This window comes from Bemisia tabaci, chromosome 1 (genome assembly GCF_918797505.1).
Source record: "Bemisia tabaci chromosome 1, PGI_BMITA_v3".
Lineage (NCBI taxonomy): Eukaryota > Metazoa > Arthropoda > Insecta > Hemiptera > Aleyrodidae > Bemisia > Bemisia tabaci.
Window position 1 is genome coordinate 54,184,772 of NC_092793.1, and position 18,461 is coordinate 54,203,232.

Here is an 18,461-nt window from a genome sequence, read left to right on the forward strand (position 1 = left end):
AAATGAGACCAAGAACGAAGTGAGGCATTTCTGTGACTTAAATTTCTTAATTGTGTCTTTAGGCTCGTGAGTTTGTGTGGAAGTTAGGGGAGGGAAGAGGAGGAGGAGGAGAAGGAGGAGGGGAGATCAGTACGCTCTTTTGAATAATGAATGGAATTTAAAGATTGAATTCAGTGGAACAACCTGTATGATCCATCAGAGTAAAAATAGCGTAAATAATCTTTACTGAGAGACAAGCTGTACGCACCTCAAGTGGTACAGACTACGCGCATATTTAACTGCGATCGCATGTCATTGTATCAGAATGTTCTGTAAGCTGCCTATCCTCTAATTTAAAAGGCACTCACTTTCGAAATTTGTTGCAATAAAATTTAATAAAAGTGCAATTTTACTGCGTTAAAAGTTCTGTAGGGTGGTTAAGGTTTAAATAATAATGCGAATTTTTGGTTCATGCATTGACTGTATTTCCTTTATTTGATATGACTGTGATCTCGCGCTCAGCATCAGTTTCTATATCCGACAAGAACCGTCCCTCGGTCTCTGGAAGGATAAAATATGTGAAGAAAATTCCCGCGATACAAACAGCAGCATAGAGCAGGAACGTGCCTTGCAGTCCTAGCTCTCGCTCCATCGTAGAGAACATCTTGACGCCGAAGAAAATCACGATGTAGAAAATACTCGCTGCGATACCAGTGGCGATTCCTCGACCCCTGAAAAGTCCAAACAGGAAATTTAATTATAGAAGTCGATTGAAGCATAACTGTATAATTTTTTATACTTTTTGGAAAATTTGAGGTAATTTTAATTGAATCCTCACATTGTTTTTGCAAGTATTAAATTCAATAATTTTGGCCAAAAAAAGTGAAATTAACGTTGGATGCGGTTCTACCCACACAATGCATACCAAGACACTGAGTATTAATAGATTTACATCAGTATATGCCTCAATCTGAGCGATTATCATTCTTGATTTTTGAATTGCGGGATTTCAGCTAAAGATCATCAATTCTCAAGAAAATCATCGATGAACAGAAATAAAGAATCATTAAAACTCCAAAATGAAGCCAAAGGTACTCAGGGCCGGATTTACCTACTTGCCGCCCATGGGCCGCCTGTATTTTGCCGCCCCCATCTCATTCGTTTTGAAACATCAATAAAAACCGTCAAGTGAACGTGCCGGAGGGAGAGGGATGCATAAGACGCGTTTACTCGTGTTGAATACATTTTTTTCGGAAGCCCTGTCAACAATACTAGCAAAAATTCACGGAACTTGGTGCAAAAGCTAAGTTCCGTAAACCTGTCTCTGTGTGGAGAATGCTTTCCATTAATAAGAAATGAACGAAAAAATTATGAAAGAACAATCATAAATGTGATTTAATAATTTTAACTTCCACCACCGCGCCGTGCTGATCGGACTTAGTTTGGCGCAATGCGTGAAGTATTCCTACACTCTTGTAGGCGCTATGCCTTTCACGCCGACCGCTGCTGACCGCACTGTGTTTGACGCTATGCGTGAAGTATTCATGCAGTCTTGTAGGCGCTAATATGTGTTACATGCCGACCGCCGCGCCGAGGGCCTCTTCTTTTCATCTCAAGTCCTCGTCATCATTGCTCTCTGCGCTGCGCCGCTCCAGGCAAAATTGCGTGTTTGGTTTCTCTCTCAACTAGACTAATGAAAGGGCAGCCAACCCTCTGATACAAAAATGTCACTGACAAAATGCAGATTCCAATGTCAGACCAAAACGGCCAAGAATGTTCATAAATGAGCGTTCTGGCCAAATTGCGTGTTTGGTTTCTCTCATAACTCGACTAATTAAAGGTGCTGCCTTTTGTATCACCGCAAAACGACAAAATTAGAAATTACGATACTTACAGGAAATGCAAGATTTTGTCGCCTTTTTCCGTTTACAATTTTATTTTTATACCTACATTTAAAAAAATATTGCAAAATTTGCCGCCCCCTAAATTTGCCGCCATGGGCCGCGGCCCATGTGGCCACCCCCTTAATCCGGCCCTGAAGGTACTGCTGGTTTACTTTTTCGAGTTTTATCGAAATGAATGGAATGGATATCGTCAGGGAGTGACCATAAAGGGTCCATCCGTCCCGTACTCTTTGTCTATAGCTTTGTCTATTAATTTCAATAATCAGCCTGCTGGTATTCCTTCTACCCTCTTGTAAAAGATAAGCAGTCGTATCGCAGTGGTACACTCACTTATAGGGGAGTATCTCGCTAAGGTAAACCCACGGCAACGGCTGGAGACCCATGTTGAATGAGAAGAAGAGGACGAAGAATAGTATGAGAGGCCACCAGTTGGGGTTGGCGCGGTCCTGCATGGCTTCGGGCGTCGACTGCATGAGGAATATCGAGAGCAAAATCAAGCACACAGCAGAGGCTGCCGAAGAACAGATCACCAACGGCTTCTTCCCCACTCGATTTACAAGTGCCATGCAACCGATGTTACCCGCTATCCCGAGGAAAGTCACCAAAACCTGCAACAAAAATGGCATTTTGGATGAAAAAATAACTATGTACATACTGAAACAAAAAGAATCACAATCTCAACTATACTTCCAGCTGATTTTGGCGCCAGCTATAAGAGAAGTTGCACTGGCTCCAAGTGTACAGGCACCAGCCAGCCGTAAAGTTAATCCAACCGCACGCTTATGCTGACTGCGAGGGCGCCAGCTTGAGGTATGATTGATCCAATCACACTTTCAGCTGACTTAACCATACCTCTAGCTCGTGCGCAACTACTCTAATATCTGGCGCCAAATTCTGCCAGGAACATAGTTGGGATTGTGACACTTTTTTTTTTCCGCGTAATTTTGGGCAGGAGATCTATAATAGCCGAATTACACTGTAAGTAAGTATTTTTGGACTCTGCAGTCCGTAGTTAGGATAACCAGCAAAACGATTCTAAGATTCCGAGAACATTCTATTGATAGCATTTTCGGTAAGAACATACGGTAAGTTCACAACCATAGATCTTCCGTGCAAGTCAAGGAATCAATTTTTATGATTTCGAGTACCTATAGTTTCCTAGCAAAAAAGGATCAAGATCTGCGAAAATGCCATGTTCCAATGTTTAAAGTAAAGCAACAGCCCTTTTGTACTACACAACATGCCGTACAGTGGCGTGGCGTGAATTGCGATGTATCGATTGTTATGCCATTTAAACCTATGGTAAAGAATCGATTATTAAGGTGTTCGCTGCGAACACCCTGTTCAGCGATCCTTTTCCATAGGTTTAAATGGTATTACAATCGATATATCGCGAAGCACGCGACGCCACTGGAACGGGGGTGAACTTGACACCCCCACGACCCCTCCCCCTCGGATCCGCTTAGGATTGCGACCAATGTTTCTGAGGATGGTAGACGTACTCACTGAGGTCCAATTTGGTTGAATAGGAAGATTGAGCTGAGCGAAGATGGCGACCAAGTAAGGCCGGATGAGGGGCAGTCCGCTGAAGCAGGATAGCGTTATCAGAACGATACACTTTCCCAGCGGCACAGTCATTTCTTTGCACGTCAGGTCGCCCAACTTGTCGGCGAATCCCCGTTTTTCGAAGCCCACTTCCACCTGGAAGCTGACCGAGGGCTTGACGCTCATCTTCCCGCCACCGGAGACGCCGTCGACGCCGTTTTCCGCCGGGGTCTCCTTGACCTCGTCCTTGGTGTCGACGCTTTTCCCGTAGCCGTGCAGGGTTTTGCAGGACTTCTTCTTGGCGTAGTACTCCAGTTTGGCGAACTCGTCTTCCACCATGTCCGCGGTTGTCCAGCCGCGGAGCCACTGCAGCGACTCCAGGGCCTCCGCCGCCCGCCCTTTCGACATCAACCACATCGGTGTCTCAGGAATCTACGGTCACAAATGCAAAAAAAGTCACAAGTTGAAATCATCCGCTCAGCGTGCCGTGCTATGGGGTCGTCCATATATGGATTGCATTTTGTGAAAAGGAACCAAGAGTACCTATTCCAAAGTCGCTAAAATTGTGCGACTCCTCATACCGTGCAATTATAAACTGATTATTTAAACAAAGTTTTATCTTTACTTCCAATAAACTGTAAATTCAAACCAAAAATTACCTTTGTGAAATTTATTTTTTGCATGATTCCTGTAATTTATAGCAAATAATGTAAGTTGCACCATCCTAGCAACATTGGAATGCTCTTGGTTCCTTTTTGCAAAATGTAATCCATTTTATGTCACCCAAGTGGGGGGGGGGGGCTAGCGGTGGACGACGGCGTGTAAAGGGGAGGGAGGGGGACAAGCTAGGGATGACGTAAGCTTTCCTGAAGGCAAAAAGGAATGAATGAAAATCTCTCTTGATTTTTATCGATTTCCTGCGTTTTCCCTCAAAAAGGGAGGGACAAACACAACATATCGACGGTGCAAGTCGGCAATCGCATAACTCGTTTGCGGTGTCTGAAAATCTCCGCAACTATGTTATTTTTTTAAAGGAGAACAAATGGACATGATTCCTTGCAGTTTTTGCAGAATTTTCCTCGCACATAGAAGAAAAATCACGGCAGTTTTAAGGAATTACCGTTGAGTAGTTTTCCGTTTAAAGAATAAAGTATGACAGGAAGTCTGCGACGTCGCAAATTGAGTTAAGTGATTGCCGACTTTCACCGTCGATATATTTAATATTCAATAAAAGGAATTGATCATGTTATGAACGCTGCAGACTATATTTAGTTTAGACAGTGTTGGTGATCTTGCCAACGTGCTTCGAAATTTTGTATTAAACTGAAATTCTCTTTATATTAAAAGAGAAAAAGTTCATTCGAATGAAATTTGATTGCACACGATTTGAACACAAATTGTAAATCGAGCGCACGATTTGCTGGGAAGCAGGTAGTCGGGAGGCTACGCTGCGCCGATGATAGGTCAAATTAGAGCCGGAGCTTGTCTCCTCTGGCCTTCCTGATGGGTGGTAACTAGCGTTGCACTATTATAGACAGTATTTTTCTCTCTATAAAAGAAAACTGTGCCCGCGGATGAGTTTCTCACTGAGGGCAAACTGTGCTAGAATGAGCTTTTTACCTCCAGAATGACGATTTCAGTTTCATACTGAATCTTGACTTACGTAGCGGCAAAATCGCCAATGTTCTGTCTACTATACTCATCGACGGGGAAACTCCCAGATCCCTTACCTCGTTCGCAGTATTTCAGAATTTCCGTTCCCATTTCATTTTTTTAAATAAGAACAAATCAACATGATTCCTTGATGTTTTTACATAATTTTCTTCGCACACTGAAGACTGAAGGAATATCATGCAAGAAATGGATTGCATTTTGCAAAAAGGAACCAGAAGAATTGCAATGATGCTAAGATTGTGCATCTTCATCCTTCGCAATAAAATGACTGAAACCATGAAAAAATATGAAATTTACATGGGAATTTTGTCTTAGATTTACAGTTTTCAGGGAGTAAAATAGAAATTGTTAGTGGATAATCAGGTTTTTCTTCCAGGATAAAAGACGTTGCATAATCTGAGCAACATTGCAAAACTCCTGGTTCCTTTTTGCAAAATGCAATCCAAATAACGTTGAGTTGGTTTTCAATTTAAAAAATTAATGATGTCAGGAAGTCTGCAACATTCCAAACCGAGATACGTGATCTGAAAGTTTCACCGTCATCATGCATCTAATCACAATCTGTTCAAATTTCACTCGGAGAACATTTTATTTCGCTCTCATATGAATCAGCATGCCATACTGTTCCCGTTTAATGTGCGCAATTGCGCAAACTCCGGAATTTCGCCGATACTCGAAATCGTCTGGCGTGAGCCCATTGTTAAGATGTATCAAGAGCTTGTAAGTTGCGTACCTGGAACAAGATGATAATGCATATGACGGGCACTGCTGCGCTGATGAGGGCCACGTGCTGCCAATCGGTCAAGCTCCCGAGGGAGTAAACGGCCAAAAATCCCAGGGACGTGAACAGAACCGAGTAGGTCGTGAGGATCCCTCGCAGAGATGGGTGACTTATCTCGCTGATGTATCGAATCGTCGGGGCCTCCATCAGTCCTATCACTAAAAATTTTAAAGATGCGTAAGAATAATTTTTTCCACCCCTGGTAAAAATTGGCAGTAGAATCTGCCAATTTTGATTTTTTTGAAAACTGCCGTAAAGTTTCTTCCCTGGGAGAGGGAAATTCGGGGAAACCTCAAGAAACGATGTCAATTTGTTCTCCTCATTTAAAAAAATAAAGAAGGAGCGAAGATTTTCAAACACCGCAAACGATACCCTGGTAAAACTTGGAAGTAGAATCTGTGTTCCAAAATACCATAGACCTACAGCCGACTGTAAGATTTTCAATAGCTTCTACAGCCGGCTGCACAATTTCTTATAGCCTTTTATAGCCGATGGCGATTGAGCAACAGCCAGGCTATTAAGTGTATGCTACATGTTACTAATTACGGATGCTAGAACTTAGTGAGTTTTTGGACTACCGCTCTCTTTTTGGGCCGTAGTATCTCGATTTATTTTGCGAGGAAAGCTCCGTGCTTTTGAGGGATGCCTGCCATTCCTAATATGTTGGAGCGCCTTCAATTTCGTACGATACTGTGCAATACCTCTGGTGTGAAATAGTTCCTTCAAGCGCCGTGGTACGCTGCGGCGCGACGGGCGGTCAGAGAGCGCGAAACGCGCATTGGCGCCTACAAACCTAACAGGGATACTTCACGCATTGCGCAATGCGTGAAGTATCCCTGTTAGGTTTGTAGGCGCCAGTGCGCCGCCGCTCCGCTTTGTGTTAGGTTCTAATATTCAATCTCGTGGAGTCAGCGTTGTTCAACTCATGACTTTGAAATGTTTGCACACTCTGTATGGATTATTCTCATTTTAATTGATGAAAACAAATATGTAGTAAAGGAAAATTAATGTCTGTTTATGATTTTCTATCGCCTTCTTCAGTCGGCTATAAGAACTCCTATGGTATTTTGAAACGCAGCTCCTATCGCCAATTTTTACCAGGGACGGCAAACTAACTATAGGGTAAGCAGGGTTGCAATTTTTCATGAAAAATAAAATCTTGAAATTTCATGTGAAATATTATATAAATTTCAGAAAAATATGAAAAATATTGAAAAATATTTTTCGAAATTAAATGCAAAATTAAATGAAAGGCGACTGGTTTTTGCTTTTTGGGGTGTGTTCTGCATACCCATTACCCAGCCCCTGAAGATATGTTTCAATTTTTCACAATTTTGCGAGATATCATGAAATATTTCACGCGGAAATTTCCAATATTTCATATTTTTCATTTCATCCGTGCCCTGTTAATTGATTAAATATATTTGATGCTGGAACGATTGTTTGTTAAAACAGAAGATGCCTGCTCAAGCTAGCAACTGGCAGAATTGTGCATCGGCTTTAATAAAGCAGGTCGTCCTCCACTAAAAGCATACTTATTGGCAACAATTTTAGCCAACACTTTCCGTATCTGCTTTTATGGATTCTTTTTTGCAATAATTGTAAGGGAAAACGTATCGTATTTAAGGAAAACGCAATCATTTTACACTTATCGAAGGTGAAACTCTCAAACCTCGTTTGCGATGTTTAAAAATTTCCGCTCCCATTTTATTTTTTCGAAGACGAACAAATCAACATAATTCCTTTCAATTTTCACAGAACTTTCCTAGCATACAGAAGAAAAATTACGGAAGTTTAAAAGAATGGGCGTTGAGTGGTTTTTCCTTCAAAAAATAAAGTGCGACACGGAATCTGCAACGTCGCAAACTGAGATACGTGATTTGGGAGTTTCACCGTCGTTATCCAAGTTTTCGTTTACCATTTGGGACATTTTCCGAAAGACTTGGAGGGTACATGCCCCTGCTAAAAACAATTTGAATCATGAAAACTCGAAAAAAACGAAAAATTTTGCTGCCTATTTCACCTATGGCTCCTTATTATAAAAGTTGATCTACTGCCGTTAACGCACGTGACAGAAAATGAAATATTAAGACTGCGCAGCTGGCGAATTTACTGTTGGTTCATGTGTAGATATGGTTGCATCATGTGGCTCTGAAGGAAATTTCCTATCTTTTAGCTGCATTGGCGAGACGCAAGAGGTGCGGCGCTTCTGCGCTAGATGAGAGGTTCAGTGCAGCAGGTCAAAATGTGTCTCATTTTTGCAAAGAATGCCTTTCACATGTGTGGTCTGAGAACAACAGGACACTTACCTAATCCTACTAAGGCACTGGAAACGTATAAAACAAAGTTGGAGGTGGCAAAATAGATCATCAACCAACAGCCAATTTGAGGAACATTGATGAGTATCATGAGTTTTTTACATCCGAATGACTGGAGCAAAGCTCCTGATGCAATACTGCCCACCGGTTGAAAAATGTATGTCAGGGCTCCTGAAATCAGAACCAATAATTTACAGTAAGGATAAATAGTTAGACCATTGGTTAGAGCCTTTGGGAATGTAACTGGATGCTTTTAAAACCTTTATATCCGCTTTCTTCAACGGCTCTGTTTCTTTTAGCTATGTTTCGCTGTATAAAGCAATATAGCTGTATTATTTTGGCGATGAAAAATCGAGACATCTGATTAATGTGATGTTACACTAACAGTACCTGTCGTTTTCTCCAAATAAAAATAATGGAAATTAGAAAAATTCACAAAACTTGCTTGTTTTCTCTCCGGATGAGTTTCCAGAGGTATCATGAACTGCACGGCACGACAGCCCATTGCGAATTAATTTCTTGTCGCAGAACAAGAGAAAAAAAGAGTATATAAGCCAATAAAATATAATGTAAAAAGCCGTACACTTAAAATTGTACGCCATAAAATCGTCTGCGGTAGACTTGTCAACCTAGTTACTTTTCTGAGTTTTTGACTGCAGCAAAAAATCCACGGTAAGTATCGGATTTTATTTTTCGAAAGGAAAAAAGTGTGAGCTACAGAGACGCTATGTTCGAAGCGCTTGCTCTTAAGTATATCTTGTAACCAGTGGATACATCCGTAGGAAGAGGTGATACAACAACCGAGCAGAGATGGAAAATTTCATGAAATTTATTCGCGTAAAATATAGAGTGGTATAAAACATTTGGGGATACATTTTGAGGCTCAAGGACCGCCTAAAAATATAGGGATACCTTAATTCTGAAAGTGTTTGTCCCCGTTTCGGAGGTAAAAAAGCAAATCTGCGAGTATCGGTGAGGCAGTTAACGTAAGTCAGCATGTCTCACTGCCTCAGTTATTCATGCATCAGTCACCTAACCTGCATTTCGGCGGTTAGTACGAAGTGTTCTCTGGTGTCGCCAATTGTGCTTCATCGCAGCTTTTATCAAGAGAAGTTGACGTAACAATGGGTCATTGTATGTACGTGTCACAAGTTTGTGCTTTGATGTTTTGATTTTAGGCGAGAAATTGAAGGATCTGAATTAAAGATCTGTGTCCGAGCACTAAGTTTCAACGTTCAATTATGAACGCTCGCCTGGAACTACGTGATGCGTGTTGTCGTACAGCATACGCACCGTATGCTCTTCAAAAGGTAGTTTCTTCATTAAAATTGGACATGAAAACATAGCATCACAGCCGCTGTGTACACTATTTTAAGGCACATACATGATCAATGTCAGTAGACGGGTGACATTTTGAGCTGAAAGATTGATTAGGTAGAAAGCTAAAATGAAAGGTGGAGTGGCTTACCGTACCGTACCAGGACGCTTGATCCCTGTTGAAGTGCAAGTCACCTTTATAATCTTTGCTCGTCAGGACGGGAATGAGAACGGTTGGGAATCCGATCAACATTCCAATACTTAGCATGATCAAGCTTTTGCCAGTCGCTGCTAAAACCTGCGTAAAAAAATTTCACTTGAGTTCCAACTCATCACTTACACACATCTCATAACAACTTGCGACAGTAGTGATTTACATTTCCCTGAATTATCTGTTGATGAAATTGAATAAGCATAATACTTACAAAGAAAAGTGCTTTTTTTGCAAATATATGAGTGGACTTCCGCTAATTGCCAATGCTTCCAATGGACTCACAATTTTCCACTGGGACTAGTTTATACGTATACTTCTAAATGCCTATGACACTATTTGAATTGTTCACTTTTATTAGGTAACCGAGATTGAAAATAATGAGCATCATTTGGTCAGTGAAGATAATTACAGGCCTGGATAAGTATATATACCACACAGTCGGCCGCGGCACTCATTTCACCAATTTTTGTATTTTCAAGCCGGAACCCGGACTATACCGGCATCACTTACTAACTCTCTTTGGTCACGACTAGATCTTTCAGTTTCAATCATGTTGTGTTATTTTGGCTTATAATAGTTCTCAATATTATACCTCTTCAGATTGTCCCAAGACACAATATATTCTGAGATGTACTATGAGTAAGAGCTATAAATACATACTATATTTATTAGGGCTTTCAACTTGCCTCCTATCTTACCTGAGCTAAGGTTTGTCGCAGTGAACTGCTTTGACATTGCTGAGATTGGCCATCAGGACATGTATCTAGGTGCAATTCCATTTTGAACTTGGAGTCAGTTGATAATCTTTAACGGAAACTGCAAATAAATGCAGAGTGTCAGTCAACACTTGTTTCTTAAAAATAATATACTTTCGGAAAAATTAAAAAAAGAAAAAATATAACAAAAGATAACAGATTACGTCTATCCTATTTCCGGCTGTGTTGCTCACATAGCCCTTGAAGCACAACCACAAATAAGACAGATGGAACTAACATAATATGGAAATGGAATTAGAAATAGAGCGAGGGAAAAGATGAGCGTTGATGACGGCGCAGAGATACGACTATTCGTGCTTGATGGACGTCCGTGTTGCATCTGCAAAATTGAAGGCGTCTTGGCGCGAGGCGTAAACTTGTAACGCTCCGCTGGCATTACGACATGACCGTTTAGCGGTCAAATCCCCCGAAGCGGCTCGCGCCTTAGGAGCTATATTTGTTACGAGTTTCTCGTAAGATTTTATATTATTTAATATGACTTTCTGACTTAGGTAACTCTAGACAGTCAACTCCGTTCCCGCTAAAATGTCAAAAAGTGCATGGAAGAGTAGCCGGCGTGATAATTTCACACTTTAGACAGATAATATGCCTCATCTCAAGAAATATCGATCACATGCAACATCATTGCAGTCACGTTTGGCGAGAAAAATTGACAAATGTCAACTCCGTAAATTGACAGTTTTTTGTTCTCAATAGAGCCTTGTCACAAAAATTGGCCTCCCATAGATTGTGTTCCCTTGCCTCGAGCATTAACTGGACGTATTTGTGTGCTAAAAGGAACTATGTTGCATGTAAACTTTATGCACATAGTTCCTTTCAGCACAAATACGTTCAATTTAGCTAGTAGCTGACATAAAAAAGTATCAATGAATAGTTACTGCAATTTTTCTCTTAAACAAAGAAAAAACTTAAGTTTGGGAATTATATACCCAAGAGTAAAATGTCGAGAATTTTAAACAGAACCGACAACTATGAAATCTTCATTTGTGTATAATCTACAAACAATGCCGTCAATCCTTGTCATAGTTGTAGAAATTTATGTGCAGGCATCTTTAGTCAATAATGATTAATGGTGTGGCGTTTGCAACTACAACTGGAACATGAAACAAGTACACAATTTGAACATTACCCACTATGTCCGCTAGGTCTATCTATTACTCAAAGTTCACAAGTATAGCAAAAGGCTCGAAGTAAAAATTTTACATCGAAAAAGCGTGCCCTTGAACTTGTCACATTTTACATCACATTAAACGATATTCATCCATTTCGTGTCCTTTTCGTTTTCTTTGCATAAGCACCTCAAGAATCTACTTAAGATCTTTCCTCGCCCCTCCAAAAATATTCTATGATCTCATGCCAGAAAAAAATATTGTTGATATTTTCTTGAAAAATGGAGGGAAGAAAGGAAAAAGAGATTAATGTAACTCTGCAATCTCAATCATCACTAGGATACTTGCTTTTAACCACCACCGTTGGTTTTGTACCATCGACGCATGAAACTGAATACTGGCAGAAAAATGAAAGTAAATGAAATGAAAAGAAAGAAAGAAAAAGAATGATCCATATTATGTGGAACTGAATTGGAAATGAACACTGATTAACAGGCGAAAGCCTATAGGTCGCTCTTCAGTCTGGCGAAGTGCTTAATATATTAATCCTCCGCAACGTTATCGACCTTATCATCTGTAATAATCGAATGTAGCTTTGGCGCGCTGTGCCAAGAAATACCGAAATGGCGAATATTATTCATGATTGCAAATTGCAATACTTCAAACGCAGCATTCCGAGCCATATTGCATGCGGCAACATGACTGACTGAAACACTAAAGTCTCTCGAGAGGCTCATCCGTTTTTTCGAATTCTTTAAATAACTTCTTGCTTAAGATCTTCCTTAAACACCTCTCAAGTCTGCTCGTTCCATAGTCTGAATTTCTCATTTTCAAAATGTAGTTTCTGATATAATTTTGCCATGCTTAGAGGGAGTGACTCATACCTGCCGTAAATTTTTTTTTCTCTCCAACCTAAAAAGCACTCAAAATTCTTTAAGATGGTTTTTTATTTACATTTGGTATTAAAAGTGTCTCAGGAAAGGTAATTTTGAAAGTCGTGTGAGGCTTCAATCTCAGATACTCTGGGCCCCGAGCTATTTTATTGCCCGATTAAAACGCCGTTTCCTGCCTGTTGCTGGTAGATAAATATGATCTAAATTCTACGTACCTATACATCATTTGTTGGGAGAATTCAGTATGGATACAAGAGAGCCTAACATTTTTCCACGATGAAGGAACTATCATTACTTAGGTTTTACGTAGGTAAATTGCAATCGAAAACATTCTCATTAAAGATTTGTGTTCGGCATAACAAGGAGCTATGTATGTATTATGTGAAATTTATACGTCGTTGAGAAGTGAAGGCAACAATGGAGGTAATTGAAACTGAAGGCATCTAGCTCGAAATAGTTGTTTTGATAATTGGTGCGGATATGCCGTCGGCGATATTACTCAGGTTGACGCCGGCCACGGAGCTAGGTGTTCGAGGTAAGACAATAGCTCAACTCGAAAATAACCGTTTTCAATGTCATGACATTGTTTCAGTTTGTCAGTACTTCCATGGAACGTGGAACGATCGGTGCCGGCTTGAGTAAGTACTAAGGTGCAAACTGTATCAATTACCAGTTTCTCCGAAATGCGTAAGAACATAGAAGGTGACATCGCCTGAACAAATATGAGGCCAGAGCATATTGAAATGCTTGTACGAAGACATTTCAAACTTTCCTCTTCTCAATCGTTCGATCAATTTAAGAGGTATTGGAATATTTACCCACGTGCCACTTGAAGTGTATGAACATCACCTATTGTTAGATGCCGGTTAAATGCTTAAATGCCGACTTTTTTTTTTTTTTTTTTTTTTTTTTTGGACGAAAATATACATACTTTACGACTTTCTGAGCGTAATCTTTTGAACTGAAATTTGACGCAAGTTCAGTCACATGCCTCCAAGGTCTTGCAACGAATGAAGACTGGCATAAATCGTTGTATTTTTTTCGGGTATATACGTATATTCCAGTAAAAATACTAAAGATGTCATCATCATTCATGGACACAGAAATCTCATGCCTATTTTCGAAAAGCATACTCTTCTCAAATATGCATAATTATTTTTTCCTTTCTCACATGTGCATTTTTTATTCCTAAGTTTGCTACTAATTCTCGTTCGTTTCGTTTCTCCTTTGACCCGAACCCTGCTGCGCATTTGACCTCAAAAAGAGACTTGACTCACTTGCAATATGTGCGCACAATACATGTGTTAATACATGTGTTGACAAAACACGTGCATTCTAGATTCGTTTTACACTCTCCCTTAGGGACACGAAATAGATACTGGAATTGCCAAAGCTAGGTTCGCTGACAAAGTCAACACAGACGAGTAATAGGAAACACAGCTATGAGGACATTTTTTGCCATCAGACCTCACGTTTTTGAACAAAATCCCGTGTATCGCACCGCCAAAAAGTTTGTGTTAATCTTAGAACTCAAATATCATTTACCTGAGTACAAGGTCTGTGATTTATTTAAAGGGGGTAGGGATAGTTAAATGCGTTTTCGTTTATTCCCATTTTTTTCTTCTGCGCGAGAAATTTTACTTTTCTAATTGTAACGCATTCTGTCCCTTATAAGCCTCTCAACTTTTCTATATTTTTTCCAAAAACATAAACATAAACCTAGTGGCAAACCTAATAGCTACGCGACACGAAACAAATTAACATGACAGTATTTTTCTTACATCCACCGCTAAAGCAGCGCGAGCACTGACATTTGGACGTATTTATGCTAAAAAGAACTATGCGCTTAGGGTTTGCGTGAAACCTAGTTTCTTTTGGCACAAATACGTTCATTTTTCTCAAGGAGATGCGAAATTTAAAACCAAAACAAGACGGAGGGTCTAAGGGCCCCCATCCTTCACCAGGGGGGCTGAGTCTTTCTCCGGTATAATTTTGAACATTGGCCCACCCCTCCTTCGAACGAAATTTTTTGTCGTTTTCATGGAGTAAAATTTCACCCCAAAAAAAAAAAAAAAAAAAAAAAAAAAATTCTCGAAAAACTTGAGAGGTGGCCAGGCCTTCGTCCCTTGCATGCACCGCCACCGATCCGTGCTGAAAAATATGACGTCTGCGCCTTTTTCTTTCCATCGGAGACCCAAGATGGTGGTCATTTGGAGCATCAAAGGCACTAAATTTTAAGCTAACTTTAAAAGGTCGTTACAGCAGTTCTGTTTCGAATTCGTCTTCTTCCGGATGTAGTTCACGTGTGTTAGACTAGGCTGAAAAGAATTCTCAAACCGAGATCTCCTTGCAAGCTAATGATATAGATGGATAAACGAACTTACCAGGATTATCGTAGGTCAACGTCAGCTGAGAGGTTGTAACGACATCGACGGAGCCCGAAGTCGTCCATGCCAGGGTCGAAGTGGCACTGACGCCTGGGCCTCGGAGCGCCAGAGAAAGCGGACGGTGGGGGCCGCCAATTCGCCCATGGCCACCGCGAACCCCGATGGGAGGAACCTCCGCCGGTCGCAAGGTACATACGTACAGCTACGCGCTCGCAGGTTCAACTTTATTGCGTCACCGCATTGTTTGGCCATGTGACCGCAAGTCACGCGAGTTGCCGCATCGCATGGTCCATCTCAGCGCTCGCTCTCAAGTCTTGACTAAATACGCGCTCAAAGTCAGCAAATGGACCACTCTGCCTTGCTATAGAGTCCCTATATACTGAGAGTCAAGACAACACGGCTCATGGATATCACAGAAAAGAAAGATTACAGAAATTGGATGTTTTTCGTAATCTTTGATCGGCCCATTCTCAAATGCCCTTCTCCGTTCCTCCTATCATTCCGTTTGTTCCTTGCCGAACCCGTAATTCCCTGGTCCATTCCAGATTAAAATCTTTGCAATTGGCAAAAATGTAATCTTTATTCCCGTTTGTGACACTGTGGAGGCCTAAAATACGGGAACCAATCAGAAATGGATTCAAATTGTCTTGACTCTCAGTATAAAGGGACCCTACCTTGCTAAGGAAGAACGCCGTATGAACATTCGAGAGTTGCCAGAATTCCTTCGATAAAACTTTCATTTTTGAGGAAAGTTATGAATATTTTCCCTTGAAATTTCCAGGAACTGAGGGTGAAATTGCGAGCAAAATAATCTTAAAAGTTGGAAAGAAAATATTCATAAGTTTACCAGGGAATTCGTGTTTTATCGAAGGAAATTTGGCAACGCCTGGAGGTTCATACGACGTTTTTCCTTAGCACGGCAGCACTGGACAAGGTACGAAATTAAGCATTCTGATACATGTTTCCTAACCAAAATTTAACGTAAAACACAATTCGTGCGACAAAAATTACTGAAATTGACTCCTAACTAAGATACTTAATGTTTCTTGACGCGTGAATTCAAACCTCCCGCTCATGAAAACACAATGGTCTAAGTGAGTCTAAGCGCGCATTAAATGCTACTATGACATTCTCGGCGATGTGAAAATCTGGCGACCTCAATCTTGACGCTTTGACTCAGCTATAGCACAAGTTGTTTATAGTTTGAACAATTCAGGGTTGAGGATGTACATTGCTTGATTGAGAAGCCTACCGAAACCGTTGTAGCACGCGATTGAACTCACGTATATTGTGTTTCTTGTAACCGGGCAATTCAAGTTTCCTGTAACCAATGTAAAATAAAAACGGTGATTTTTTACTTAGGAGTTAATTTCAGTAATTTTTAATGCAAGAATCGTGTTCTACGTGAATTTTTGGTTAAGGTACGTGTATCAGAATGCTTAATTTCGTATCTTATCTAGCGGTCCATTACTTCATTTCCAGTTCTGCAGGATAAGGCGTAGGTTCTGTTTTCAGTGCCTAATTTTAGACTGAGAGTATTATAGAAACTGGAGGGTGCATTTCTCCAGAGTCGTTGCTGAACATACCGATGGGAAAATATAACGTGTACACGGGCGTGATTCTGGCAAGATACCGTATTGATGACTCAAGTGCGGAACTACACGAATTTCCACTCTTATTTTATTCCCTCGAAGAGAAACAAGCCAACTTCACAGCTTGAAATGTACACAGAATATTCTACCGACATGGAGGAAAAATCTAGATAGTTTTCAAGAGATTGCCGTTGACTTGTTTTCCAAGGAAAATTAAAGTATAACAGGAAGTCTGCGACGTCGCAAACAAAGATACATGGTTCCGCATATTGGTCATTAAGTTTCCGGCGAACTCGTCCTAAACTTTAGTCCACGCAATTGACTAGGTCTGTTCTCAAAAGATCGTGTTAACCGATTGAAAAATCGGAAGAGTGCAACTTTGTACTTCAAATGTTCAGAAGTACAAGAATACCCAAGAAAACTTCAAATTTCAACTCGGAAGGTTGACGACTGGCCCCTAAGCACTGCAGAAATTAAATCTAAAACTTTTTAATGAAAACGTTTCTGAACTTCTATCTTCATCTTACTTCCGGAGTAGTTTGATATTTTTTTTTTGGGGGGGGGGGGGGGTTTGTGTGCCGAAATACTCGTACATACTATAATTCTCCAAGTAAGAGCGTACAATAATCCGATATCCCTGGTAAAAATTGGCAATAGGAGCTGCGTTTTAAAATACCATAGGAGTTCTTATAGCCGACTAAAGAAGGCTGTAGAAAATCATATAGCTGGCTGTAGAAAGCGGAGCAAATCATATAGCCGGGCTATACGAAGCTATAAAAAAGTATACAGTCGGGCTATAGTTTCTATCGCCGGGCTTTACACTTGATCACCATTGGCTGTAAAAGGCTTTAAGAAATTGTGTAGAAATTCGTGTGCTTTGTGAATCATTAAGTTTTTTACGGAACTACCTTAATGTTTACAAAACACACTTTATATTTTCCTTTAAAACAATTTTTTTTTCATCAATTAAAATGAGAATAATCCATACAGAGTGTGCAAACATTTCAGAATCATGAGTTGAAAAACGCTGACTCTGCGAGATTAAATATCAGAGCCTAACACAAAGCGGAGCGGTGACGCACTGGCGCCTACAAACCTAACAGGGATACTTCACGCATCGCGCAATGCGTGCAGTATCCCTGTTAGGTTTGAAGGCGCCAATGCGCGTTTCGCGCTCTCTGCCCGCCCGCCGCGCCGCAGCGTGCCACGGCGTCTGAAGCAACTATTTCACACCAGAGGTATTGCACAGTATCGCACGAAATTGAAGGCACTCCAACATATTAAGAATGACAGGCATCCTTCAAAAATACGCAACATTCCTCGCAAAATAAATCAAGTTACTACGGCACAAAAAGAGAGCGGTGGTCCAAAAACTAACTAAGTCCTAGTATCCGTATTTAGTAACGTTTAGCATAAACTTTATCGTCTGGCTGTTGCCTAGTCGCCATCGGCTATGATAGGTTAAAACAAATTGTACAGCCGGCTACAGAAGCTATTGGAAATCTTACAGCCGGCTTTAGGTCTATGGTATTTTGGAACATAGATTCTACTGCCAATTTTTACCAGGGATTGCATTTTTCAGCTCTCAGGTTATTTTTTCCACGAACGGTTACCATGCGGAAGTGTCTAAGATAAACATACCTCAGGTATAACGACTGGTTACGATATAAAAGGAGAATCGTGATAATTCATGATTGGCTTTGCGAAGACAATATTTTTCAAGCGCACGTAACACGCAGCTACGCGGATAATCTGATTGTACTTAAAATTGTTCTTTTTGAGGAAGTTGTTCTACCTTCGGTATTTTTAGTAGAGATGTTTTATAAATTAGTTCAAAAAACAAGAAGTTCCGAGGATGTTTGATTTTTTCTACGATTTCCAACTTAAGGGCAGGAGACTTGCATGGGAGAAATTGATAAGAGGATAAAATGATGAGTTGTAGAATATGATCTTTAGATGGGAATAAGTTACA

At 40.5% G+C, this 18,461-nt stretch overlaps 1 protein-coding gene across 1 annotated transcript; it reads right to left on the bottom strand.

Moving 5' to 3' along the window:
• Positions 1-440: 440 nt before the first annotated feature.
• Positions 441-14,988, bottom strand: LOC109043191 (trehalose transporter 1-like protein). Its single transcript, XM_019060312.2, has 8 exons — positions 14,895-14,988; positions 10,431-10,548; positions 9,675-9,816; positions 8,193-8,372; positions 5,836-6,041; positions 3,390-3,860; positions 2,214-2,491; positions 441-710 (listed from the first exon to the last, which is right to left on the bottom strand). Exons 2-8 carry the CDS (start codon positions 10,509-10,511, stop codon positions 449-451), a joined length of 1,620 nt encoding a protein of 539 aa, XP_018915857.2. The 5' UTR covers positions 10,512-10,548; positions 14,895-14,988; the 3' UTR covers positions 441-448.
• Positions 14,989-18,461: the final 3,473 nt, after the last annotated feature.